Here is a 26,709-nt window from a genome sequence, read left to right on the forward strand (position 1 = left end):
AAGAATACCTTCAGCCACCTTCCTTTTAGACTTCCTGTGGTCCCCTGTGCTTAGGTGTTTAAAGGGTAGACCTCTGTGGTGTGTAGGGTCCCCTGATGACTAAGGAAGTCTGCAACACTTACATACAGCCTTGCTATCTGTCTATTGCCATGTGAGAAGGTAAAAGATCCTCCTCAGGGTTGCAACTTTCCTTCCAATCATTGTGCAAAAAATCTGCCTTTGGCAGTTAAAAATCATTTCCTTTTGTTCCTTATGTTTTCCTTTGTCCTGAGTTGCCACTTGGAGTAGTTTTAGGACCTAGCTCAACCAGTACCTAAAAACATTTAGGTGTAAGTTGTAAGATTGTTCCTACACTGGAGCAAGTATGTGATGATTTACCATTTTTCCCTCCACCACATTTAAACACATAGGAAAATTTTAATTTACTCTTGAATCATTTTGATTTTAATATTTTCCTGTTTTTCCAAATCCTAACTGAAATGTTTGGAATTCTCATTGCTTCATATTGCACACTAGAGTATTGCAAAATACTACTGTGTGATCTCTTTGTCCCTAGCCCTCTGGTTTCTTATGAATACTATCTGAAAATAGGGAAGGAAGTGCTGTGGGTCATTGCTTCTGCATGAGTTTATCTAAAAATGTGCATTTAGTGAATTTGAAAAATTAACTATTGAACATTAAATCAGGCATCAGGAAAGCTCAGTAAATTAAATTTGCAAGGAAAAGTGGAGTAACTTTTTCATCTGTATTGGTGGTACAATTCTGTGATGATTCTGTAAGGGGGAAGACAGTAGGAAACAAAGAACATCAGGTCGATTAAACAATGTCAGCTGATTAAGGCCAGAGACTGCCTGCCATTTGCTTTTTTCTCTTTTCCCTTCTCTTTGACAGCTCCTTAAATTGTCCTTTGAACTTTGCCTTTTGCTGTTTGTTTTTTTCTCTTCCTCCTCCTGCTCCTTCGTCGTCATCATCATCACCATCACCACTAGTATTACTATTTTACAAAAGTTAACTGTTTTTTTAAGTGTCAGAACCTAAGCACTGGCGACAGTGTTCTTCCTAGATTTCATTGTGCATCAGTATGGGGCTGAAAGGATCTGTAATGTGCATGAAGACAGTTACAAATATAAGGATTTTGCCCAAGGACTTTTAAAAAGCCAGACAGTGCAGTGGATAGTAAAGAAAACCAGCGAGTAGATTTAAAAGAGTCAGCATACTTTGCCATGCCTTTCTCTATTCCCCTTGGTTTGATAGTTTGAGAATTAGTATCTTTGAGAGACTTTTAAGAGTGCCTGCTGGCAAATTATTTCATTTTCTTAGCCTAGTAAGGTAGAGAACAACTATAGAAGAACTGGTTAGGCAAGGAAAATTGATAGACTAATGTTCTACAGACTGGATTAAATTTTTGTGGCCAGTGAATTTTGAGAATTACTTGTGAGGCTGTGGTAAAGTAGTACTGAACTAACTCAATTTAAAACCAAAACCAAAACATAAAACCTTGGTTTTCTGATAATTTGAGAATTCTTTCTTAGAACCTTATCGGTACCCTAGTAGGTAGGCTACAGTGAGACTGCATTGTACAAAACAGGCAAAGAACTCAAGACTACTAAAGCCATGGAGTGGAGTTTCAAAGTACAAAACAAAACAGCATAACTTGGAAATTGGCCAGAATTTGATCCCTGCTTTGTCATGCTGATTGTGTAATTGGTAAGCTTAGGGAAGTTACCCTCAAAACCTTTGTTTGTTCATCTGTGAAATGGGAAGCATAACTTCTGTTCATGGAGTTGTTGCGAGAGAGTGATTGTAAAGCACCAGGCACCATGCCTGACACAGGGTGGGTACTCAGTAAATGATAGTTACAGCATCTTTAAGTTTACTTCATAGTGCTCAGAGCCAGCACCTAACCACTTCCACCACCATCACACAACTCCCGGAGAGAACGTTTTGATGGACATGCCATTGTACCCGATTCCAGGTTTTCATAAAAAAAGTTTGTGAAGTTAATGGCAGAGTTGTTGCCGTTATTATCAACAAACAGTAGCTATTCATTAGACAGCTTACTGTACAGGTCTGGGGCTTTGGTGATAAATCTGAGCTGGAGAACCAATTTGGGAGGCGAGACAGTCAGGCCTCAATGATCGTTCCCAATGATTCTTGCCTCCCACTATTTACATCCCTGTGTAGTTCCCTCCTGCATTAAATAGGGCTGACCTGTGTAACTAATAGGATATTGCAGAAATTATGGTGTGTCACTTCCAAGGTTAAGACATGAAATACCACACTTCTGCCTTGTTCCCCCTGGGATCACTTACTCAGGAGAAAGGCAGCTGCCATGTCATAAGGTTAGTCAAGCAGACCATTGTGTGGCAGAGAACTGAGGCCTCCTATCAATAGCCATGTAAGGGAGCAATCTTGGAAGCAAAGCAGATCTTCCCAGCCCCGGCCTAGGCTTTAGATTACTTCATTCTCATAAGAGACCCTGAGGCAGAACCACCAGCTGGCCTGCTCCTGGACTCTTAACCCACAGAAACTGTATGAGATAATACATGATTTTGTTGCTTTAGTCTTCCAAGTTTTAGGGTAATTTGTTATCTATCAGTAGATAACTAGTCAGGAGTCATCCTTTATCCTTTATAGGACAGGGTGGCCATGAAAGTGGATGAGGGCATCCAAAAGAGTATATATAGAGCAAGAAGAGGAATGACAAGGAAATGATAGAAGACAGCATATTTAAGAGGTTGGCAAAAGAATAGGAGTCCACAAATGAAAATGTGAAGGAATAGAAGCATAGGAGGAATACAAAGAAAGAATATTACGAGGTCATCAATGATATCAAATGGTCAAGAAAGATTAGGACTGAAAAATGCCCATTGGATTTGACTAACCAAAGAAAATCTCAACTACAGTGCCTTGGAAGCCAAATTACAAATGAAGTGGAGACACTGAGACCTGTGCCACTTGCCCTTCCCTATCTCTTTGGTTTCATCTTCTACCACACGTCTTTGGCTCACTACACTTCAGTGTTGTTGACCTCCTTGCTATTTCCCAAACCAGCCAAGTACACTTCAGAGCCTTTGCATTTGCTGCTCCCTCTACTTTTAATGTTGTTTTCCCAAACAGCCACACAGCCCCCTCCCTTACTTCCTACAGATCTCTGCTCAAACGTCATCAGAGAGACTTTCCCTGGGCATACCTTTTTTTTTTTTTGAATTTTATTTATTTTTTTATACAGCAGGTTCTTATTAGTCATCAATTTTATACACATCAGTGTATACATGTCAATCCCAATCGCCCAATTCATCACACCACCACCACCACCCCCAGCCGCTTTCCCCCCTTGGTGTCCATGCGTTTGTTCTCTACATCTGTGTCTCAGTTTCTGCCCTGCAAACCGGTTCATCGGTACCATTTTTCTAGGTTCCACATATATCCCAGGGCATACCTTATAACACAAATACACACAGCAGTGCTCACTGTTACTCTATTGTGTTTTTCTCTGTAGCACTTACCATCATGTGATATCTAAAGGGGCAGCCACTGTGCAGCTCTGGCCAGTTTTTGCTAGGCATGAATGAATGTGGACATATGTGTGCAGATTTTCTCATCTTTCAAGAGAAGCTGGAAATTCTGATTTTTAAGTACAATTAGTTGTAAATGAGTTTCAGAGCACTGTGAAGGTCAGACAATCTGTCTGGTGTAAGAGCAGCGAGTGGGGTAGGGTAGGGTATCTGGCAGAGGATCTCGAGCTGGGATGCTTAGAGAAGTACCAAGTGGATTCAGTGTCTTAGACGCTAAGAGGAGAGAATTTCAAAAAGGAGAAAGGGATTTGCTAGTGCCCATCAAGGCTCCAGGTGCTAAATGAAAAACAGAAATTGGTGTCAAGCTAAGACAAGGATCTTTGTCCTTCGGATCTATCACTTGGGAAATCACTGGCAAACTTAGGATGGGGAGGCGTTCAGAGGTGGGACCGAAGCAAGATGGTAGCATAAAAAAACGACTGGCAAGGGAAGAAGAGGGAGACAGCAAGTATAGACTCGCTGTGATAAAGAAGAGAACTTAGAAGGGGACACACGATCAAGTAAGGGTTTTGTTTTAAGGATGTGAAAGAACAGAGCTGAGCATGTTTCTGGGCTGAGGAGAAGCGGTCACTAGAGAGAGGGGTGACTGATTGGTAAAACTAGGATACAAGGGAATGGGGTCAAGGACACAGGTGAGAGGGTTGACTTTTGACAGCTGGATGCATCATTCTCTCAGATTGGAGAAAGGCGATAAGTCCGCAGGTGAGGGAAAGTGTCAATAACTGGGAGAAATCACACCGGCTGGCCTCCATTTCTTGATGGTGTAGAAGACCAGGTTAAGTGGAGAGCTGAAGGAAACAGGAGTTGTGATGGGACTTGAGAGCGAGGAGGGTTTGGAGCAGGTAGGGATGGAAATGGTGGGGGCGCTGTCTGGGGGTGTTAACTGCCCAGCTGAGTCAACTCAGTGTTGTTGCTGTCATCTCTGACATCTCTGTCACTGAGACCATGGATGTGCGCCGGCATCCAGAGGCATGGTTTCATAATCTCCTTAAACATTGGGCTGCCTTTCATTTATTCAATATATATTTATTGCACGTGCGCTTAGCGTCAGGTGCTATGCTAGATGTTAGAGATAACATTAAACAAGGCAGTTGTTCCCACTCAAGGAGCTTGCTGCTCATACAGAAAATTATAAATAAGTCACCCAAAAATACTATAATTTTAAGCTGTAGTAAGTATTATGAAGGGAATTCAGAAACAAAGAGAACAGATTGCAGGGAAACCAGTTAGGAAATAGGACATGGGACTAGGTTGGTGAGGGAAGGAAGAAAAGCCAAAAAGAGGTAGATGGCTTGGGAAGAAATTGAGAAATCAAGGGGCTGGAGTCTCCACCAGGTTGAAGAGAGGGTGAACACATGAAGGTCACAAGAGAGGGGGTTGTAGTCAGAAAGTGGGAGTTTGGCTTCTGAAATCAAGTCCATCAAACTCTGATGTCTTCGAAAGGGACTCTGGGAAGTAGAAGTCTAAGTGGAGTCCAGGTGAAGGTGTTTGAAGATCAAGGGGACAAGAAATTCGGGGACAAGCTGTTGGATGTTCATCTCTATGAACAATGGAATCTGTTAAGATTGTAGTAGGAATCAGGGTTAAAAGAGAGAAGATTGAGCAAAATAAGGAGTAAATTAAAGCTAGTGACAAGGATGTCAGAAGGTGACAGTAACAAAGAATAGAAGATGCCCTGAGCCTCACAAGAGGCTTTGCGTAAAGGTGAAAGAGAAATGGTCTGAAAGCGGGGGTTGACGTTTTGGCCGAGTGCTTAAAAGCCCAACTTACATTCCTTCTGCAGGTGTGTTCAAAATACCTGGAAAGGCATTTGTTGAATCATGCAAATGAAATAATCTTTCAAATGCTGAACAGTTTTTCTTAGTTAATCTCCTTTTGTTTTTTGTTTAATCCCACCAACTATTTAAAATTTGGTGCTAAGTAATGTCTCTTGGTGATCAGTACATCCAGCATTTTAAATACTGAGAAAGAACTGTTAAGGTCATTTCGTCTTTGGTTCAGACAGCTTTTAGGCTTTACCTTTTTTTTTTTTTTTTTTTTTTTTGCGGTATGCGGGCCTCTCACTGTTGTGGCCTCTCCCGTTGCGGAGCACAGGCTCCGGATGCGCAGGCCCAGCGGCCGTGGCTCACGGGCCCAGCCGCTCCGCAGCATATGGGATCCTCCCAGACCGGGGCACGAACCCGTATCCCCTGCATCGGCAGGCGGGCTCTCAACCACTGCGCCACCAGGGAGGCCCTAGGCTTTACCTTTTTGAAAGAACAGTATTTAAGTCTAGAGTTTGGGGCCACGGGACTGAGAAGCTTTATTAATTCAGCCTGTAAAGGAAATGGACTCCTTTGAGCTGAGGTGGTTTCTCCCCTCCTTGGAGGAGGACCTTCTTGAAAACAAAACTCCCCAGCACTGTCAGTCATCAGGCGGACTAGGGTCAGTTGTGTTAGGAAGTGCCTGAAACCAACTCCTTTCATAGGCACCTAGGGTTTTTGTGGGTTTTTTTGGTGGTGGTAGGTGGGGGAGAGGGGGGAGTATTTGTTTTTATTTCTCTGAGGAGGGCGGAATATTGGCAGATGGCTGTTGGAGATGAGGCTGAGGCTTGGTAGAGTGGCTGCAAAGGGACAGAGATTAGAAGGTGGTAGTAGTGTCATGAGAAGTTCTGGTCTCTGAATCTTAGCTCAAACTCAGAAGTGTTTGGGGGCCAGACTGCCCAGTGTAATTCCAGGGGTGGTGGCCGCCTGGAGGAGCTGGAGAGAGTGGCTGCTCTTCTCAAAGGTGTTCAGAAATTAAAATGATTTTACATCTGTGCTGGTCTCACAACATGTGCTGAATTAGGCCCGCCTACTACCAGTTGGAGCCATGACCTAGACCCTCTCTGAGGGCCCTCCAGCTCTGACCTTTCATTATTTGGTAGTACTTCAAAACTCCAAACCAAAATCTAAACACTTTAAAACCCTGACAGGAGGTCAAGTGTGTATATGACCAGACAACATCTAGAAAGAAGCACCTTTGGTCTGAGAGAAGACTGCAGAGGAACCAAGGGCTGGTCAGGCATCCACTTCCCTTCCCATGTAGGCTTTCTTGCCCTCCTGCCTAGGCCTCATGGTCTTCCTTACTTCTTGTTTTTGGCATGTAGTTTTTGATATTTTTTTAAAGTAATGTTTAATATCCAACAAACATACTAAAGGAAAAAGAAAAAAGAAGCAACTTTAAGAAACAGCATGAAAGTATTTGCCTCATGGGAGTATGTCTAAATATTTCCCTATCCAGACCTGAACTTTGTTTTCAGGATACCATGAAAAACAGAACAAATGGGCTTCCCTGGTGGCGCAGTGGTTGAGAGTCCGCCTGCCGATGCAGGGGACATGGGTTCGTGCCCCGGTCCGGGAAGATCCCACATGCTGCGGAGTGGCTAGGCCCATGAGCCATGGCCACTGAGCCTGCGCGTCCGGAGCCTGTGCTCCGCAACGGGAGAGGCCACAACAGTGAGAGGCCCGCGTACCGCAAAAAAAAAACAGAACAAATATCACACCAGGCTTTGCCATGAAATCCTACCTTTGTTCTCTTTAGATGAACTGACCAGACGTGTTTTTAACTTCTGGTTGCTTCAAATTATTAAGTCAGCAAATATGTCCTGTTATGGTAACCGCTAACTTAAGATAAAGGGTTAAAGCGCCGCCCTGGGTTTCGGATGACATGGGCCTTAGTCTATGCTCCACTGCTATCTAGCTGTGTGATTTGGGGCAAGTCATTCACATCTCTGAACTTCAGTTGATGTATCTGATTCTTTGTTGCAAGCTGAGAAATGAATTCTAACTATCTTAAGCAAAATATTTCTTAGAAGGATGTCAGAGCTTACCTAATGGAAGGGAGACTAGAAGACCAAACTTAGAGAACAGGCAAGACGAGCAAAGGGCATTCAAGGAAAGCCCAGGAGCAGGAGTAGACTGTGCTGTACCTTGCTACTCTCCCCACTATGAATGTGACCATTCCCCATTCTCCCTACTCACTTGGGTCACTTGCCTGAGATTCAGGAGAGAGTTTCCAACTGGCCAGGCCTAAACCACATGCCAGCTTCCTGCAAGGCCCCTTGCAGTTCCAGAGTTGGAGGGTCACCATGACCAGGCACATTTGGGGGATTCCCCAAAAGGAGACTAGGGTGAAATTAGAAAGGAGAGCTCTATTGCTGGACAGCCAGAAACCACAAATGTCAACTCAGATGTGCCCCCATCTATAGAAACTGGAAGGTTGAATTGTATGGCCAGTGATAAAATTATTGATCCTAGATTGTGTTTCTATCTGGACATTTCTAAGATGCACATGTTTGAGGCAAAAATGGGATAGTTACAAGATCTTATCAGTAAATGAACATTCAAAAGGAATATTCTGGGGGGGTTTCCCATCCAACTTATCGTCTGTAGGGAAAGGACCGGGAAGATTAGTCCTGATGGAATTTGTCCCTCAGCCTTGAACAGACCTTTTTTTTTTCTTCTTAGATTGTAGAAAAGTAGGAAAGGGGGGAAAAACAGCTGCATCTGAAGGTAGTTGTGCTGGGCATTGTGCAACAGAGTTTAAGAGGAAGATTAGCTGGAACTAAAATGGTCTGGTGGTTGTAGCTAATGAATAAGAACTGCCTTAAGCTCTTATCCACTTTGCCAATAACCGGTTTACTAATGTACCCCAGCCTCTGCTTGTCTGCTGATAGAGAAAAAATCCCGCTGCCTGCATTCATAGGCATGTACCTGGGAGTTTATGTCCTGGGTGCAGAGAGGGTTCCAGGTATCCATTGCCATTCCAACACTGTCACTTGAACATATGGCCTGTATGTTGGAGATGGGGTTGGGGATTGTTTCATTACAGAGAATAGTGCATACAATATTTGGGTTTGGATTTTCTCCCGTTGTAATCTAAATTTCTTTAGGATTACAGAATCAAACTTTTCTCACTACCTGAAGTGTGTTTTTGACTCTTGTAGCCATGTTTCATCCATCAAAGGCACAGTGACTTTGTCCTTCCTGTTTTTTGGATTTAGCCAAACTTTTTCAATAGGCACTAGTATTGATAGCTCTGTAGTCCTTTGGCCTCTGGTCTGATATTTGAAACTTTTTATTATGAACTTACCTTTCTGTGGGATGTGGGCACACTGAGTGGGGACATGAATTCCTTTCCACCTAATGGGATTGACAGAGCTGCCCTAGTACCTTGAATCTGAAATTAAGCAACTAAATAAGCAGAGAAAGCTTATCAGGAAAGGGAGAGTGTTGTTAGGAGAGTGGAATGTATTTGCAAGTTTCCCATAAATGAATATTCTTCAAGATAAAAATATAACAGTTCAGATTATGTGTATTCGAATTTTACATAAATGCTAACTAGCTTCCCTTGTGCAATAACATTTTGTGCCATCAATATTACACAATAATTTACCTACGAATTTTGGCTTCAGGCAGAAATGCCAAACAAACTCAAGAGTTTGGCATTAGAAACATTATAAACATGAAAATCTACTTTCTTCATTTTAATGTTAAAGTAAAAGCATTTTACACCCACTTTATGAAACTTGATTTCCCATAGTGAATGATTCATTTCATCTCATGTGTTACATGTAAAACAGAAGAATGTCTGTCAAACTAACATGTAGCAGTTTGGCCAGGTGTGTCATTGCTTTGTTTTGCTTCCTTGGCCTTCCTGCTGGTCATGGATGACCACCCTGGCCACATTCCTCAAAGGTTATTCTAACCTCAGAACAGTTAAGTATTTCCTTCACTTAGTTGACTTTTTTCTCTACACTTTGCCTGAGAAGAAACTGCCAGTTAACAAATTTCATGCTTTGCAAAGTGCTTTTGATTGGGAGGGATTGGCACAGAGTGCTTCCCCAAATTACTTAAAACAGAGTACTCTTTCCTCTATTTTTGAGACTAAAATGCTACTATCATTCCCAGTTCTTTTCTCTACTGTCCAGCCCATCTGGATTCATCTCTCAGCCAGATGTTCTTCTTTCCCCTCAGTAAAGTCTTTCTGTTCATGGCCTTGATAGGGGGAACAAAAAAGGAATAAGAGTTGAGATCTGAATGGATTTCAGTCCTTTTCTTTCACTTCTGTATCTACTTTTAAATTCTGTGCTGTTGAAAATTTCTGTAGGGAGGACATTGCGTTTCATCTTCCATAAACTATATCATAAAACTAGAACAGCATAATAGAGAGTGATTCAGAACATGAGCTTTCAAGTCAGAACTTGGTTTGAATCCTTACTCAGAGGATTGCTAGCTAGCTGTATGATCTTGGGCAGGTAATTTACCATCTCTGAGCCACCTCAGTCTCTTACGTGTAAACTGGGGGTAAAAAATAGTACCTACTTCATAGGATTGTTGTGAAGGTTAAATGAAATAATGTAAAGTGCTTAGCTCAGTGCCTGGCATACAGTTGGCATCTACTCAAGTTAGCTGTTATTAGCTCAGTTCATGTATCAAACTAGGGATGCCTTTCCATTTGTTGATCAAGTGATCTTACGGCAAGAGAAGAGTAGATGTTCTTCAGATGTATTCTGATAAAAACTGGAGAATGTCACTGTCGCTGTGTTAGAAAGATGATCCTTGTCATTTTCTCATCAAGCAGCTAATTACTCTCCATCTTTAGATTTGGCGAATGTTCTTTATCTTGTGTTTTCCTTAATATGGGGGTTCTTAAGTCCTTTGAGGTTTGTATTTAACTTGGACATCTGTAATCACGTACAGATGGCTCCATAGAATTTACTGGAACATTCCTCTTCCTGGGCCAGGCTCTAGATAACTGGTCAGTTCAGAAAACATGTAAAAGTTTTCACCTGCCTTTCTAGATTTTAAATTAGAGACCAACTCTGTGTTGATTGAATCTTTAGCCAGATGCTTCAGAAAGACGAATATTTATGTAAATGTCTCTCACTAAGGCTTTACCTTACACTGAAGTACATGTGATTAAATATACATATTATTTTCTTCATATGCAAATAAAGCATTTAATTTTCAAGTTGAAATTGATCCTCCTAAACTCTGGTGGTTTCGAATTTTATTTTTTCACTTCCATGCCACCATGTTGCCATCCCATCTTTGATAGCGTTTATAGAACTTTGACTTTTTTTCAGTGATGAAAAGGGTTTTTTGTAAATAGCTACACTTCCATTCCTGGTCCCCTTGTGATCAACAGTTTATGCCACTTTTGTGATAACTGGGGAGTCATAATCTGGGGCCACAGAATAAAGAGGATTGATTATACCATCCAGAGTGTGTCTGCCATGACTCTCTGGGGGCCTAGATCGCACCTACTAGGGCAGTCTCCTGGCCCAGCTGGACCTGCTGTGCATTTTGTTGTATCAGAAAAGTTTATTGAGATTTGTATAAATGACTCAAATAGAACGGCATCTTTTCCCTTATACCAATTGTGACTTTGACTCCTGGTTTTTCTTTTATAATCAGAAATTTTCCAGGTAGCTTTGAGTTAACCGAGGGCCCTTGTCCTCCACCCCAATCCTCCCCTTGTGAAAGCACTACATACATTTTAAAGAACACACTTAAGAAATATGCTTTAAAGCATAAGCAACAAATGTATCTAAGAACAATATTCCAGAACTCTAAAATCCAGGAAGTTGGTGTGTTTGTCAAAGAGAAACTACTCTTGTCTCACAAAAAGAATGACTGAAATAAGCTCTCGACAAATATACTTCTTTAGTAGATGTAGAGACCACTGGAAACCAAAGTGCCCATATCTGTAACTTGCCTGCTGATAGGTAGACTATTTAGCCTTTATTTTTAAAATATTTTTATTTAGTAAAACAGACAGTTGCTGTGTTGGCAGCAGTGTGAATGTCATTTCCTGTCTGTGGTGTACCCCTCTCATCCTGTCGCTCAGACATTTTGTTTTAGGTTGTTCCCGTAATGTGAGTGAAACAGAGCGACCCACAGCAGGGTGACATGTGCATACCACGAATATAACAGTAGACAAGACTTGTGCAACAGACCACAAGAGTGCAATGCTTTATTTAAAGACGAAAACAAAACAAAACAAAGGCAGCCAGCATGCAGAATTTTAAAGTGGCCTCTATGGAGTCTTGTGTTTGTTTTTAGAAGACATGTTCCAGTCTATCTGGCAAGTTACCTTAAAGGTATATCAGCTTCATGCCACATGATTAAACGATAAAATTGAATCAAGGACTGACAACTGTTATAGAGATGATTTAATTTCATTTAATCGATTAATTTATCATCACACATTTGTATTTTACAGCTCAGTAATCTGCCACATATATTGAATTCTGTAATCATTACTTTTTACCTGTGAGATTACAGAATTTCTATTTTCTTGTCCTAAATTACAATTCCTGTTTCAGGGATGGGTCAGATAAAAGAGTAAGGGGGGAAAAAAAACCCTGGGATGAATTCATTTATCCATCAAATATCTGTCAAGCACCTAATATGTGCTTGGCACTGTTTCCAGTGTTGAAGATACAACAGTGCTGAGCAAAATAAAGTCTTATTCTTTATTTAGAATAGAATGTAGAGCTTATATTCTATCATAGGGAGATGACCACAATCAAGTATACAAGTGAATAAATATAATTTTAGCTTATGATAAATATCCTGAAGGAAACAAAACAGGATAGCAGGATAGAGTATGATTGGGATGGGGGAGAGGTGATGATATTGGAGCTGTGACTTAAATAGTGACAGGCCAGAAGAAAAGTGTCCCAAGTAGAAAACAAAGAGCACAAAGGCCCTGAGAAGGGGCCTGAAATATAGAAGAAACAGAAAGAAGGCTAGTGCAACCAGATCACAGTAAACAAAAGGGGAGATGGTATAAGACCAGAGAAATAACTTCTCATCAGCTGTTACAGGGCCTTGAGGTCCCAGCTAAGGACTTCAGGTTTTATTTATACATAAAAAGGGAAGCTGTTGGTGGGTTTTAAGCAGGAAAGTGACATTATATGATATTTATCTGTATATTTTAAAGCACTCTGGTTGCTGTTTGGTAAGTGGATAGTAGTGATACAGAAATAGTTACAGACAGACCAGTTTAGAGGATTTTTGCTGATACAATGTCTGGGGTTAGTTTCACTTCAGGGACAGGGCGAAAGAGGTAAAGATATAGAAGAAGCAGAATTGCCCATGAATTGAAGCTGAAATGTATGAGAACGTGGGGGGCTCATGTATTATTACCTCTACTTTTTTGTATATGTCTGAAATTTTCTGTAATAAAACACTTAAAAGAAAACTTTTTAACAGTAGTCTAAGTGAAAAACAGTGGTACCCTGGACCATTGTCAGAGTAGCAATGGAGCTACATGGGCAGATTCAAGATGTATTTGAAAGTAAATCTCATAGGTCTTGTTGATGGATTAGATATATATTGTTGGAAATAGAGAAACCAAGAATGACTGTTATATGTTTGTACCAAACAGCTTGGGTGGATGAGGCTAAGGATCAGGTTTGCAGGGGACTCAAGAGATTAGTTTTGGCAATGTAAATTTGAAATGCCAATTAGTTTTCCAAGTGGAAATGTTGAGTAGGCAGCACAGTGTAATTTACAGTACATTAGCTAACACTGAATGGTGTACTCGCAAGCAATCTTGGAATCCTTCATTATGTGTTTCTAAACTTTGCCATTAATGACTTAGAAGTTCTATCCTTTTCGGATTCTATAGATAACATTGAAAGGCTCTTAGTCTGTCGATATGAAATAATTTAGATACAATTTCTGTTTTCTGTGGATATCCACTAGTAATTGTATTTTGAATAGCCTCTCTCCTGAGCAGTGGTTCCCCACCTGTTGATCTGTCATTCACATGAAGGATGTTAACATGGAGGACGAACTCCATGGGTTGACCATACTTCCCGTGCACTACTCCTTTGCAATGCATATGGAAATGCAAGTTTGTGAAAGTAAAATTTTTGAGTAACACGTTAGTGTGATGTGTGTATATTTTAAATATGTCTTTTATGCAAACTTTGGATCTATTATTAGTAGCTAAGTATTGTAACGTATTTCACGTCTGATTAGAACGCTGTTGAAACACCATTATTGACAACCATAGATCTATTAGTTATTGATAACCATAGATCTGTTAGCTCTGTTAGTTGTTAAACTAATATTTATTAAGGGCACCACTCTAAGAAGCTTCTTATTCTTATTGATTCCTCACAACAACCTCAATTTATTTATTAATCCCTGTTTTACAGATAAAGAAACTTAGGCCCCCTAAAATTCACTCAAGTAGGAAGTAGTAGAGCTAGGATTCAAACCCAGGCAGTCTGGTTCCAGAGCCTTTACCTTTATATTTCCAAAGCCTTCACTCCTAACTGCTACTGTGTAATGTATATAGAATATTGTAAGTTTTGTTTCAGAAAAATTATAGTAGACAAGACTGTGTGAGTAACCAGAGTCTCTCTTTTTTTTTTAATTGAAGTATAGTCTATTTACAATGTTCCGTTAGTTTCTGTTGTACAGGAAATTGATTCAGTTATACATATATATGTGTGTGTGTGTATATATATATATATATATATACGCACACACATACATATTCATTTTCATATTCTTTTCCATCATGGTTTATTACAGGATATTGAATATAGTTCCCTGTGCTATACAGTAGGACCTTGTTGTTTATCAGAGGCTCTTTTGATTTTATTTTTACTTCCTCCCATGAGGTTGGAACTTTAGAAAAGGGAAGAGAAAATAATCCCAAAGTCGGTCTTTATCTTACTCTTTGATTTTCTTCCTTAAATTACTTGTTTATTTATTCATTTATTTTTACTTTTTCCTTATAGCATCAGCGAGAGCTTTCTAACTGTCAAAGGTGCTGCCCTTTTTCTACCACGGGGAAATGGCTCATCCACACCAAGAATCAGCCACAGACGCAATAAGCATGCAGGTAAAGCTCCACATATGCCATTCCTTTTCTTGGTTTGTTTGCCTTTTGTTTTGTTCTAAAAGACTACCTCATCGCCATTTCTTCAACAGTTCTGTAATAGTGAAAGAAAGCATTGTACTATGCTGTAACCACTTTTCTTTCGCTCTCATAGACCATATTTCTGGCACTTAACAGAATACCTTATACACGAAGTAGATGTTCAACAATAAATTTTTGTTGGAAAAATAATCAGGTACAAAAATACGCTAATGAAGTCTTATGTGACATCTCGGTTAAGGTTTTGGTAATCAGCTAAAAGATGTTCAGATGTTTCTTCAGACTCTATGTAAAATCGACTAACCAAAGATGACTTTTTTTTTCTGTCTGCTCTCTAGTGATGTTATGAGGAGACTAATATGGTAGGTTACTAATATAAATAAGTTCAGTAGCACTATTGTGTTAACAAGAGTTATGATATCATGTATTAAAATACCAGTTCTTAAATAACAGAGTCTACTTCTGGATTGTATTCTCGCTTAAAAGACTGGAAATTTAATTCAGAGGACTTTTATAGAAACAAGGAATCATCAAATAAATGTTCACTTAGGGATAAGTATAATACTCTGATTTTGAAATAACCCACTAATATTTTGCACCCAGTACCAATGTGAGGCTTGTTTCCCCGCACATCCAAACAATTCTCAGACACCAGCTGGGTGTCCTGCAATTCACCTCAATTCTGACACCATCTACCTGGAGATAGTGTCAGATTCCACAGGTTAAGGGCTCAGTTGTATAAGGCTGCCCCCCTTACCCCCCACTTCAGGTGCCAGTCACATGTCCGGGTTGTCTGTAGATTGGAAGTTCCAATGACCCCTTCCTTGCGTTTGTTTAATTTGCTAGAGCAGCTCACAGAACTCAGAGAAACATTTTACCTATTGCATTACTGGCTTATTATAAAAGGGTATAACTCAGGAACAGCCAGATGGAAGAGATGCGTAGGGCAAGGTATGTGGGAAGGGGCACGGAGCTTCTGTGCCCTCTCTGAGTGTATGCCCTCCCCAAATCTCCATGTGTTCAGCAGTCTGGAAGCACTCTGAACCCTGCCCTTTTGGGGTTTTGTGGAGAGTTCATTACACTGGCATGATTAATTCAATTGTTGGCTATTGGTGATCCATTGAACTTCCAGCCCCAGTTAAGGAAGTTCCAATCCTCTAATCACACGGTTGGTTCCCCTGGCAACCAGCCCCCATCCCTAGGTGCTTTTGTAGAGTCAAGTCATTAATAGAACAAAAGACACCTTCTTTGCTCCACATCACTTAAGAAATTCCAATGACCACTGTAAAGCAATTGTACTCCAATAAAGATGTTAAAAAAAAAAGAGAGAAAGAAATTCCAATGATGTTAAGAGCTCTGTGCCAGGAACTGGACAGAGACCAAATATATATATATATATATATATATATATATATATATATATATATAATTATAAATCACTGTATCACACCCACTAACAGTAGTGTACGCATTTAATATTTCCATATGTTAGACTTCTCTAAAGTCAGGTGCATTGTGGTGATGAGGTTAAGAAAGAATTGAAGAAAGTTGGTCTGGAGAAAGAGGTCTCCAAGTATAGGATATCCACAGTTTAAAGGAAGATAATCAGCCTTATGCCTCTCTTCTAACAGCAAGCCTAACTTGTGTCATTTTGGGGAAAAAAAAAAAGTCAGTTGTCCTGAGGACACCAATTAGAGAAATCCCAATCAGTGCTATACAAAGAGTGTTTGCTTATTGTCCAAAATGTGCCATTTTGATGACGTGTGATGTCCAGGAGTGGAAGAAATTGGAATTACTAAGAAGTGAACAAAGAAGACTGTAAACCTTGAGTGTGTAGGTCAGAGGTGAAAGCCAGAAGTACTGGGTCCCATGGAGCCAGTAGTGAGTTTAACTCCAGTGCAGGTAATCTTAGCTATTTTAGGGGCTGCCCTACTTCTTGTTTGGACCTTCATCTAGTTCCAAATGTAGCAGCTCAGAATTATAATCCATCTCATTGGACAGTATTATCCTCGTACCAAAACTCTCCAGCCATGGAAAATTTTTTAAAGGGGCAGGTGAAAAAACTCTTTAGAAAATTGGCTTTGTACTACATTTTCTAAAAACCTTCCTCTTCAACGCCAACCACCAGAGTCAAGGGGGAAACTCCTCCCCAACCCCGCCAAAACTTGAATGCACAGAGGAAGTAGACCCAGCTGAGCTTTGTGTTTCTGTTTGGTGTGGGTATTTATCACAGTAAAAAGAAGACAAAATATTGGTTTAAATCCAGCTTGTCTGACTAAGATGTTAGGCAAATTGCTCTGTGGCGTGTAATAGTAAGTGGGGTCAGTGGCTTTTCAGCTGCCACCCAGGTTTCTACTTGACCTTGTTCACTTAGCTTTCTCCATACCAAAAAGAAAAGCAGATTTAACACAAGATGAATGGACTTTACTTGTGATCCAGACCAGAACAGATGAGGCAGTGTGAGTATAAATGCAGCTCACAGAGCCAGACCTTCACATAAGCTGGAGCTCCCTTGGCTGAGCCCGCAGTAACTGAAAGATAATGGCAGAAATGCGAGCAGATCAAGGGCCTACTCTGTCTAATTGTACTTTCTTATGCATATTAGAATTAGAATTTTATCTGGGCTTCATTAAAAATATCCAAGTAATCAAAAAGTGATATTATAAGTGAATGTCTGCTAACATTTTAAAGAGAAACAACCAAAAGTCTTTAAAATCAAACTGAAGTCTAAAACTTGGCTACCAGCAGTGAAGTATATGAAAACAAAATGTAGGAAAAGGATCTTAATGGTACGGGTATATTGCCTCTGTTAGTCTCTGTGAAGGACAGTTTCCCAAGAGGAAATACCTCATGGCAGTACTTTTCACCACTAGCAAACCTGAGCTTCCACATACCCAGCTCGCATAAGAAGGCCTACTGTAGGGGTAGGGCTCCCTGACTTTTGTCGGACCTTCTAAGAAGGTCTAGCTAGATATTTGGGCCAGTAGTGCTTGGAGTGGAGTCTTAGGGCTGCTGTTTGCCCAGAAATGTTTCTCCTCTAGAAGTTCTCCATCCTAAAAATTCTTTCTTCAGGTTATTTGTCCTGACAGAACAAAAGGAAACTTAATTTTTTAAAAGCCTGAGCTGCTTACCTCAATTGTAACTGTAGTCATTCTTCATTGTTTATACCTAACACTTTGTCTCCCCACGCTGATTCTTTTATTTTTAACAGCTTTATTGAGACATAAATACCATATTATTCACCCAATTTACCCATTTAAAGTGTACAGTCAGTGATTTGTTTTTAGTGTATTCACGGAGTTGTGTAGCCATCACCGCAATCTAATTTTAGAACATTTTCATCTGCTGCACTGAGATCTGCTGTATTTAATATCTTTTTAATATCAGCTACTGATGTGGAGATCGTTTTTAACTGTTGACATTATTCTAGGGGGGAATCTAAAATTCTTCTTAGATTAAGTGCAACTGAATATCACAATTACAGAGATAGGAATGGCAAAATGGTTAGCTTTTTAAAAGTTAGAGATAATTCTAACACAGTATACCATACACCCCAACTTCAAGATTCCCTTGATTCCACCTTCAGTGGGCCTGAAAACACAGCCAGTGCTTTCTCTGCCCAACACATTTCACCATCGCTTTCATCAACATCAGTCGTGGTACAAAACTGACTGGTTTCAAATGCAGCTTCCATAGGACAAACACGAAGCAAATTTTAATGTAGTGTAGACTTAAAAGTGAATGTATAGAGATCCAGTCTACCATTCATATTAAGACACTCACTCAATTTCTGTATCTAATTAGAGTCCCTTAGTGAACCAGAACTTTCTTGTACACAAGTTATTAGGGTAGAAGGAATCCTCTCTGTTAACATTACAATGGAGAATAATTATCCTTTGTTTTGTAAATTTCACCAGGTGACCTCCAACAGCATCTCCAAGCAATGTTCATATTACTCCGCCCAGAAGACAACATCAGGCTGGTAAGTTAGAGGTATTATTATAACTTTCTTCCTCAAAAGACTGTCTAAGATAGCAAACATTAAACAGTCATTTTTATGTCCCAGCATAAAAACTGTGTGGAATAGAAAAGAAGAATGACATGTCCCCATCATCAAAGAGCTTAGAATGTAACTGGGGATATGAGTTAATCTGAAATGATGTGAAATAATTTGGTTCAAGACTTGATGAGCACCAGTTTGTAAGTTATTGACCATAACACCAATTAGAATTCAGAAAAAAGAAACTGCGCCACTTAACCTAGTTGAGGAAGGTTTTATATAGACAGTAGAGCTTAAGCTGGGTCTTTTGAAAGATGATGAGATTGGCAGAAGGAAAGAAGACAGTCATTCTAGATGAGGGCATGACTGAAGCAAAAGCACACATAAGAGGGACAGGGAGAGAGTTAAGTGGCCAAAGGTTTATGCTGGTCTCAGAGTCAGGAGACCTGGGCTTAGAGACAACCATGTGATGTTGGACAAATCACTTTGTCTGTCTGTGCCTGCTTCCTTATGCCTTTTCTACCTCTCACAGTTGAGAGAATCAAACGGACACTAAAGCATATCAAAGAGTATAAAATGCTGCCTACGTATGGGGACTGTTGTTAATACAGGGAAGTTAAGATACCAAAAGACAAGGCAGGCAAATAGGGACTTAATGCTCCAAACTAGAGGTCTCAATCTGGCAGTCCACAGGCCAGAGATATGTTTTGTTTGGACCACACAGTGGTTGTGGTTGCTCTTGTTGTCGTTGTTTTAAATCTGAGCCAGAATTTTAAAGCTGGATGATTTCACATAGAAATCCAGACTTGGGGCTTTTCTTGAAAAATCAAGAATTCTGGCAACACTGGGACCTTGTTCTTACATGGCAAAACTTGGCTAGACTTGGTAGGGGGAGGGCATCAGTGTGGCCTGGGTTCTTAATTTACTGTAATTTGTACATATTCTGTTGTCTCCTGCACACTGAAGTCAGGTGTCACCATTTGTCATCATTCCTTCACTGTTGCCTTATAGTAAAACATCTAATAAAAGTAGGAAAGTAAAAATGGGATGAGTATGATTCTTTGTGGAAAGTGAAAAGTATTTCTACCCATTTAACCTTCACGTGGACGACTCCACTCGTTTACATTCCCTATCTGACCCCCTAATATTTAATACCTTTAGTACCTCTACCGCTTCAGTAATCTGTAGTGAAGCGTTACAGGTTTTTGAGCCAAGAAGTTACATGGGACAGCTACAGTATTTTTTTTTTAAACATCTGTATCGGAGTATAATTGCTTTACAATGGTGTGTTAGTTTCTGCTGTATAACGAAGTGAATCAGCTATATATATACATATATCCCCATATCTCCTCCCTCTTGCGTCTCCCTCCCACCCTCCCTATCCCACCCCTCTAGGTGGACGCAAAACACCAAGCTGATCTCCCTGTGCTATGCGGCTGCTTCCCACGAGCTATCTATTTTACATTTGGTAGTGTATATATGTCCATTGCCACTCTCTCACTTCGTCCCAGCTTACCCTTCCCCCTCCCTGTGTCCTCAGGTCCATTCTCTGCATCTGCGTCCTTTTTTTTTTGCGGTACGCGGGCCTCTCACTAGCGGCCATGGCTCACGGGCCCAGCCGCTCCGCGGCACGCAGGATCCTCCCAGACTGGGGCACGAACCCGCGTCCCCTGCATTGGCAGGCAGACTCTCAACCACTGCGCCACCAAGAAAGCCCCTGCATCTGTGTCTTTATTCCTGTCCTGCCTCTAGGTTCTTCAGAACCTTTTTTTTTTTTTAGATTCCATATAAATGTGTTAGCATATGGTATTTGTTTTTCTCTTTCTGACTTACTTCACTCTGTATGACAGACTCTAGGTCCATCCACCTCACTACAAATAGCTCAATTTCGTTTCTTTTTATGGCTCATATTCCATTGTATATATGTGCCACATTTACTTTAGCCATTCATCTGTCAGTGGACACTTAGGTTGCTTTCGTGTCCTGGCTATTGTAAATAGAGCTGCAATGAACATTGTGGTACATGACTCTTTTTGAATTATGATTTTCTCAGGGTCTATGCCCAGTAGTGGGATTGCTGGGTCATATGGTAGTTCTATTTTTAGTTTTTTAAGGAACCTCCATACTGTTCTCCATAGTGGCTGTATCAATTTACATTCCCACCAACAGTGCAAGAGGGTTCCCTTTTCTCCACACCCTCTCCAGCATTTATGGTTTGTAGATTTTTTGATGATGGTCACTCTGACTGGTGTGAGGTGGTACCTCATTGTAGTTTTTTTTTGTTGTTGTTGTTGTTTTTTTGCGGTATGCGGGCCTCTCACTGTTGTGGCCTCTCCCGTTGTGGAGCACAGGCTCCGGACGCGCAGGCCCAGCGGCCACGGCTCACGGGCCCAGCCGCTCCGCGGCATGTGGGATCCTCCCGGACCGGGGCACAAACCCGCATCCCCTGCATCGGCAGGCGGACTCTCAACCACTGCGCCACCAGGGAGGCCCCTCATTGTAGTTTTGATTTGCATTTCTCTAATGATCAGTGATGTTGAGCATCCTTTCACGTGTTTGTTGGCAATCTGTATATCTTCTTTGGAGAAATGTCTATTTAGGTCTTCTGCCCATTTTTGGATTGGGTTGTTTGTTTTTTTGATATTGAGCTGCATGAGCTGCTTGTATATTTTGGATTAATCCTTTGTCAGTTGCTTCGTTTGCAAATATTTTCTCCCATTCTGAGGGTTGTCTTTTCATCTTGTTGATGGTTTCCTTTGCTGTGCAAAAACTTTTAAGTTTCATTAGGTCCCATTTGTTTAATTTTGTTTTTCCTTCCATTTCTCTAGGAGGCAGGTCAAAAAGGATCTTGCTGTGATTTATGTCACAGAGTGTTCTGCCTGTGTTTTCCTCTAAGAGCTTTATAGTGTCTGGCCTTACATTTAGGTCTCTAATCCATTTTGAGTTTATTTTTGTGCATGGTGTTAGGGAGTGTTCTAATTTCATTCTTTTACATGTAGCTGTCCAGTTTTCCCAGCACCACTTATTGAAGAGGCTGTCTTTTCTCCATTGTATACTCTTGCCCCCTTTAGGTGACCATATGTGCCTGGGTTATCCCTGGGCTTTCTGCCCTGTTCCACTGATCTGTATTTCTGTTTTTGTGCCAGTACCGTACCATCTTGATTACTGTAGCTTTGTAGTATAATCTGAAGTCAGGGAGCCTGATTCCTCCAGCTCCGTTTTTCTTTCTCAAGATTGCTTTGGCTATTCAGGGTCTTTTGTGTTTCCATACACATTGTGAAATTTTTTGTTCTAGTTCTGTGAAAAATGCCAGTGGTAGTTTGATAGAGATTGCATTGAATCTGTAGATTGCTTTGGGTAGTAGAATCATTTTCACAATGTTGACTCTTCCAATCCAAAAACATGGTATTTCTCTCCATCTGTTGTATCATCTTTAATTTCTTTCATCAGTGTCTTATAGTTTTCTTCATACAGGTCTTTTGTCTCTTTAGGTAGGTTTATTCCTAGGTATTTTATTCTTTTTGTTGCAGTGGTAAATGGGAGTGTTTCCTTAATTTCTCTTTCAGATTTTTCATCATTAGTGAATAGGAATGCAAGAGATTTCTGTGCATTAATTTTGTATCCTGCTACTTTACCAAATTCACTGATGAGCTCTAGTAGTTTTCTGGTAGCATCTTTAGGATCCTCTATGTATAGTATCATGTCATCTGCAAACAGTGACAGTTTTACCTCTTTTCTGATTTGGATTCCTTTTATGTCTTTTTCTTCTCTGATTGCTGTGGCTAAAACTTCCAAAACTATGTTGCATAATAGTGGTGCGAGTGGGCAACCTTGTCTTATTCCTGATCTTAGTGGAAATGGTTTCAGTTTTTCACCACTGAGAACAATGTTGGCTGTGGGTTTGTCATATGTGGCCTTTATTATGTTGAGGTAAGTTCCCTCTGTGCCTACTTTCTGGAGAGTTTTTATCATAAATGGGTGTTGAATTTTGTCGAAAGTTTTTTCTGCATCTATTGAGATGATCATATGGTTTTTCTCCTTCAGTTTGTTAATATGGTGTATCACATTGATTGATTTGCCTATATTGAAGAATCCTTGCATTCCTGGAATAAACCCCACTTGATCATGATGTATGATCCTTCTAATGTGCTGCTGGATTCTGTTTGCTAGTATTTTGTTGAGGATTTTTGCATCTATGTTCATCAATGATGTTGGCCTGTAGTTTTCTTTTTTTGTGACATCTTTGTCTGGTTTTGGTATTAGGGTGATGGTGGCCTTGTAGAATGAGTTTAGGAGTGTTCTTCCCTCTGCAGTATTTTGGAAGAGTTTGAGAAGGATAGGTGTTAACTCTTCTCTAAATGTTTGGTAGAATTCGCCTGTGAAGCCATCTGGTCCTGGGCTTTTGTTTGTTAGAAGATTTTTGTCACAGTCTCAATTTCAGTGCTTATGATTGGTCTGTTTATATTTTCTATTTCTTCCTGGTTCAGTCTGGGAAGGTTGTACTTTTCTAAGAATTTGTCCATTTCTTCCAGGTTGTCCATTTTATTGGCATAGAGGTGCTTGTAGTAATCTCTCATGATCCTTTGTATTTCTGCAGTGTCAGTTGTTACTTCTCCTTTCTCATTTCTAATTCTATTGATTTGAGTCTTCTCCCTTTTTTTCTTGATGAGTCTGGCTAATGGTTTATCCATTTTGTTTATCTTCTCAAAGAACCAGCTTTTAGTTTTACTGATCTTGGCTATCGTTTCCTTTTCATTTATTTCTGATCTGATCTTTATGATTTCTTTCCTTCTGCTAACTTTGGGGGTTTTTTGTTCTATCTCTAATTGTTTTAGGTGTAAGGTTAGGTTGTTTATTTGAGATGTTTCTTGTTTCTTGAGGTAGGATTGTATTGCTATAAACTTCCTTCTTAGAACTGCTTTTGCTGCATCCCATAGGTTTTGGGTCGTCGTGTTCTCATTGTCATTTGTTTCTAGGTATTTTTTGATTTCCTCTTTGATTTCTTCAGTGATCTCTTGTTATTTAGTAGTGTATTGTTTAGCTTCCATGTGTTCGTATTTTTTACAGATTTTTTTCCTGTAATTGATATCTAGACTCATGGTGCTGTGGTCAGAAAAGATACTTGATACGATTTCAATTTTCTTGATTTTGACTCAAGATATGATCTATCCTGGAGAATGTTCCATGAGCACTTGACAGCTACAGTATTTAAGAAGGATTCCTCAGAAGCTAATACAGAGTAGAGGGGAGAAGGCAGCCAACTTAAATCAGTAAGCCTGCTGGGTAGTTACTGCAATAATCCAGGTGTGTGGTGACGAGCCCTTCTGGGCTAAGGTGATAACTTGGAAATTGAACTTAATGTATCTGTGGAAATCCAAATAGCTGATCTCTGCTTTGTGTCTGGGAAGAGAGATAATGAGTAGAATACATGAATGATTGGAAAGTTGATGATCAGCCCTCTGAACTGTATGGTAATTACACTGATCATTCTGTGTGTAGGTTCTGTCATTTTTTTCTCCTGAATGCTGCCTCTATAGCCTTCTTGACATGGCCACTAATTTTTGTTGAGAAACTCACTTTGAAATATAAAGGAATTGAAATAAGAAATCCCTCCATAATTATTTTATATCCTAATCCTAATGTAGCATTATTATACTTACATAAATCTTGTCTATATTTCTTGATATACTTCTATCTTAAACTCTTCCTTTTAAGTGAAGAAAGTGGGGTCCAATTCTTACAGCATTAGTATTTTAAAGCTGTGATGCTCAAACTTTAGGGTACATCAGAATCACCTCCAGAGCTTTGTTAAACTGACATTTGCTGGACTCCACCTGAAGAGTTTTATCTGGGGAGTGGGAGGCAGTGATAATTTACATTTTTAACAAGTTTTCAAATGATGCTGATGGTGCTGGTCCAGGAATCACACTTTGAGAACAACCCCTCTAAAACCCATAATAATGGTCACTTGCATATATTAGAAATAGAGATAGAAATTTGTGGCTAGTTTCCAAAAATTATGTGCTTTGGTAGAGCTAAAGCTGAGGTCTATCACTCACTTTATCTCGTTCTCATTAATAAAATTCCAGAGCTTGGGTTGCACCTCTGAATGTTAAAAATAATTTCAACCACAAGAGACGCGGGAAAGCATAAGGGAGCAGTTACGAAGGCAGAATCGGCAATTATATTTTTTCTTTCCTGCTAAAGTATGCAGCTTCAGCTGCTTTACATTTATAAAATATAAATTCAAAAAATGTAACTGACGCCGTTGAATTAATTCAGAGTTCAAGTGACAAGCCATCTTACAGCAGTTGTTTTGAATTGTTACAAACACATAGTCATTATGTTTCAGATTATTGAGTGAGTCATCTTCAAGAAAATGAGTGAATACATTGTGTGACTTTGGACAAATTAGCACTTTTCTAACTGAAAGGAGCATTTGTAGACTCAAAGCAAAAAGCCTTTTGTTTTGAGTTAAATTTGAAATGCTGAAACTCTCATTCTGGGGATTGTGCATAAGGTTAAAAGTTTGATAGTTAACTGTTCCTGCTTTTATTTTTTTTAATAACCCAACAACAAATAAAGGCACTAAATCCCACATTTTGCTTTAGCACTGTAAATAGGACTAAACTAATTTTTCCTCCAGTGAAGCTCTGCATTGTAAATACAATCTTAAGCATTAGCTTAGGTACTTAGAAAAACCATAGCTGATAAAATGAAGGCAGTGGTTTTACAGTACTCTTGCACATTATCAAAGACCCCTTTAATTAAAAAAAAATAGACTGGGAAATTAAGAGCTTTCCTAACATTTAAAGCAACTTAAGCTAGTGTTTTTAACTAGCAGTGAGGTGCTGACAAGGTACTAGGAGTTGTTTTTGAGTAATTTGCAGGAGAATTTAAGAAAATGAGTTTTTTGGTTTTTGTTTTTGTTTTTCCAAAAAGAAAAAGGGGTTAATTTTTTTTTTTTTTAATCAGACAGTACAGAGAGGCATAAAGGCAAAGTAAAAATCACTTTGTATCCTATACTCCAAGAAAACCATTCTTACTGTTTGGATGAGTATCCTTCTCGTCTTAAGTGTACGTGTAAGAGTATGTGTCTGATTCTCTGCGATCTACTCTTACTGAACTGGGTCAGTGATGAAAATAGCCAAATCTGAGCATCAGAAAACCTTGCAGTCTACCTAATGCATGATCTCTGTAGTACTGAGAAGCAAAAGTATAAAGTAATTTAAAACATAAGTAAGGGCTTATGTATTTATAAGGTGACAGTGGATCACTGAAGACTTGTCAGTGGTTGAATGAGATTGGGGGGAGGGGCAGTGTGTGTATGAAAGGCTAATCAGTTCTGAGCCATGATGAAAAGATTTTACTACTGACCTTTATAACTATTAAGGTTTTTGTACTTGATCTGAGCTCAGAAATGAAAGAAGAAAAAAAATATGTCATGTCAGAGAGTGCCTTTTTTATCTTTTTTTTTTTTTTTTTAACAAACAGGTGAAAATCTAAATGTTGTTTTATAACCTGCTTTTGTCATACTTTCCTGTGGGTATCTTTCCATGTCAGTAAATAAATCTGTTTTTGTTTTTTGTTTTTGGTGTGTTTTTTTTGCGGTTACGCGGGCCTCTCACTGTTGTGGCCTCTCCCGTTGCTGAGCACAGGTTCCGGACGCGCAGGCTCAGCGGCCATGGCTCACGGGCCCAGCCGCTCCGCGGCATGTGGGATCTTCCCGGACCGGGGCACAAACCCGTGTCCCCTGCATCGGCAGGCGGACTCTCAACCACTGCGCCACCAGGGAAGCCCAATAAATCTGTTTTTAATGCCTGCACAGATATAAGTCATTGGGTTTGCAGGGTTTTCTTTTTTTTTTTTTGGCTGCACCCCACGGCATGAGGGATCGTAGTTCCCCGACCTGCACCCTCTGCATTGGAAGGGCAGAGTCTTAACCACTGGACCTCCAGGGAAGTCCTCCCATAGGGTCTTTTTTTTAAGAATTTCATAGAGATTTTTTAAAATAATAAAATCCAGAGACTCCCTCAAGCTCTGTTTCTTTTGAAGAGAGTGTTCTTTAGTTCATTAGTGTCACATCTGAAGTCCATTTTAATTTTAGGTATTAACTTTGTTCTTTTGGCTAGAATTTAATATTTGCATACTTTTGAAACCTTTCTTTCTTGATGGATTGCGTGAGCTGCCTGTCTGACATTGGGA

General features: G+C 39.9%; 1 protein-coding gene across 4 annotated transcripts in view; it reads left to right on the forward strand.

The window, feature by feature from the left end:
- SSH2 (slingshot protein phosphatase 2) overlaps window positions 1-26,709 on the forward strand; it is a 251,056-nt gene that overhangs the window by 166,857 nt on the left and 57,490 nt on the right. For all 4 annotated transcript variants that reach the window (XM_082604553.1, XM_082604551.1, XM_082604554.1 and 1 more), the window contains 2 exons: window positions 14,365-14,468; window positions 18,422-18,486. In XM_082604553.1, coding sequence (XP_082460679.1) covers window positions 14,365-14,468; window positions 18,422-18,486 — 169 coding nt within the window. The remainder of the gene's footprint in view (window positions 1-14,364; window positions 14,469-18,421; window positions 18,487-26,709) is intronic.

The sequence above is a fragment of the Mesoplodon mirus genome (assembly GCF_964341445.2).
Source record: "Mesoplodon mirus genome assembly, chromosome: 18".
Lineage (NCBI taxonomy): Eukaryota > Metazoa > Chordata > Mammalia > Artiodactyla > Ziphiidae > Mesoplodon > Mesoplodon mirus.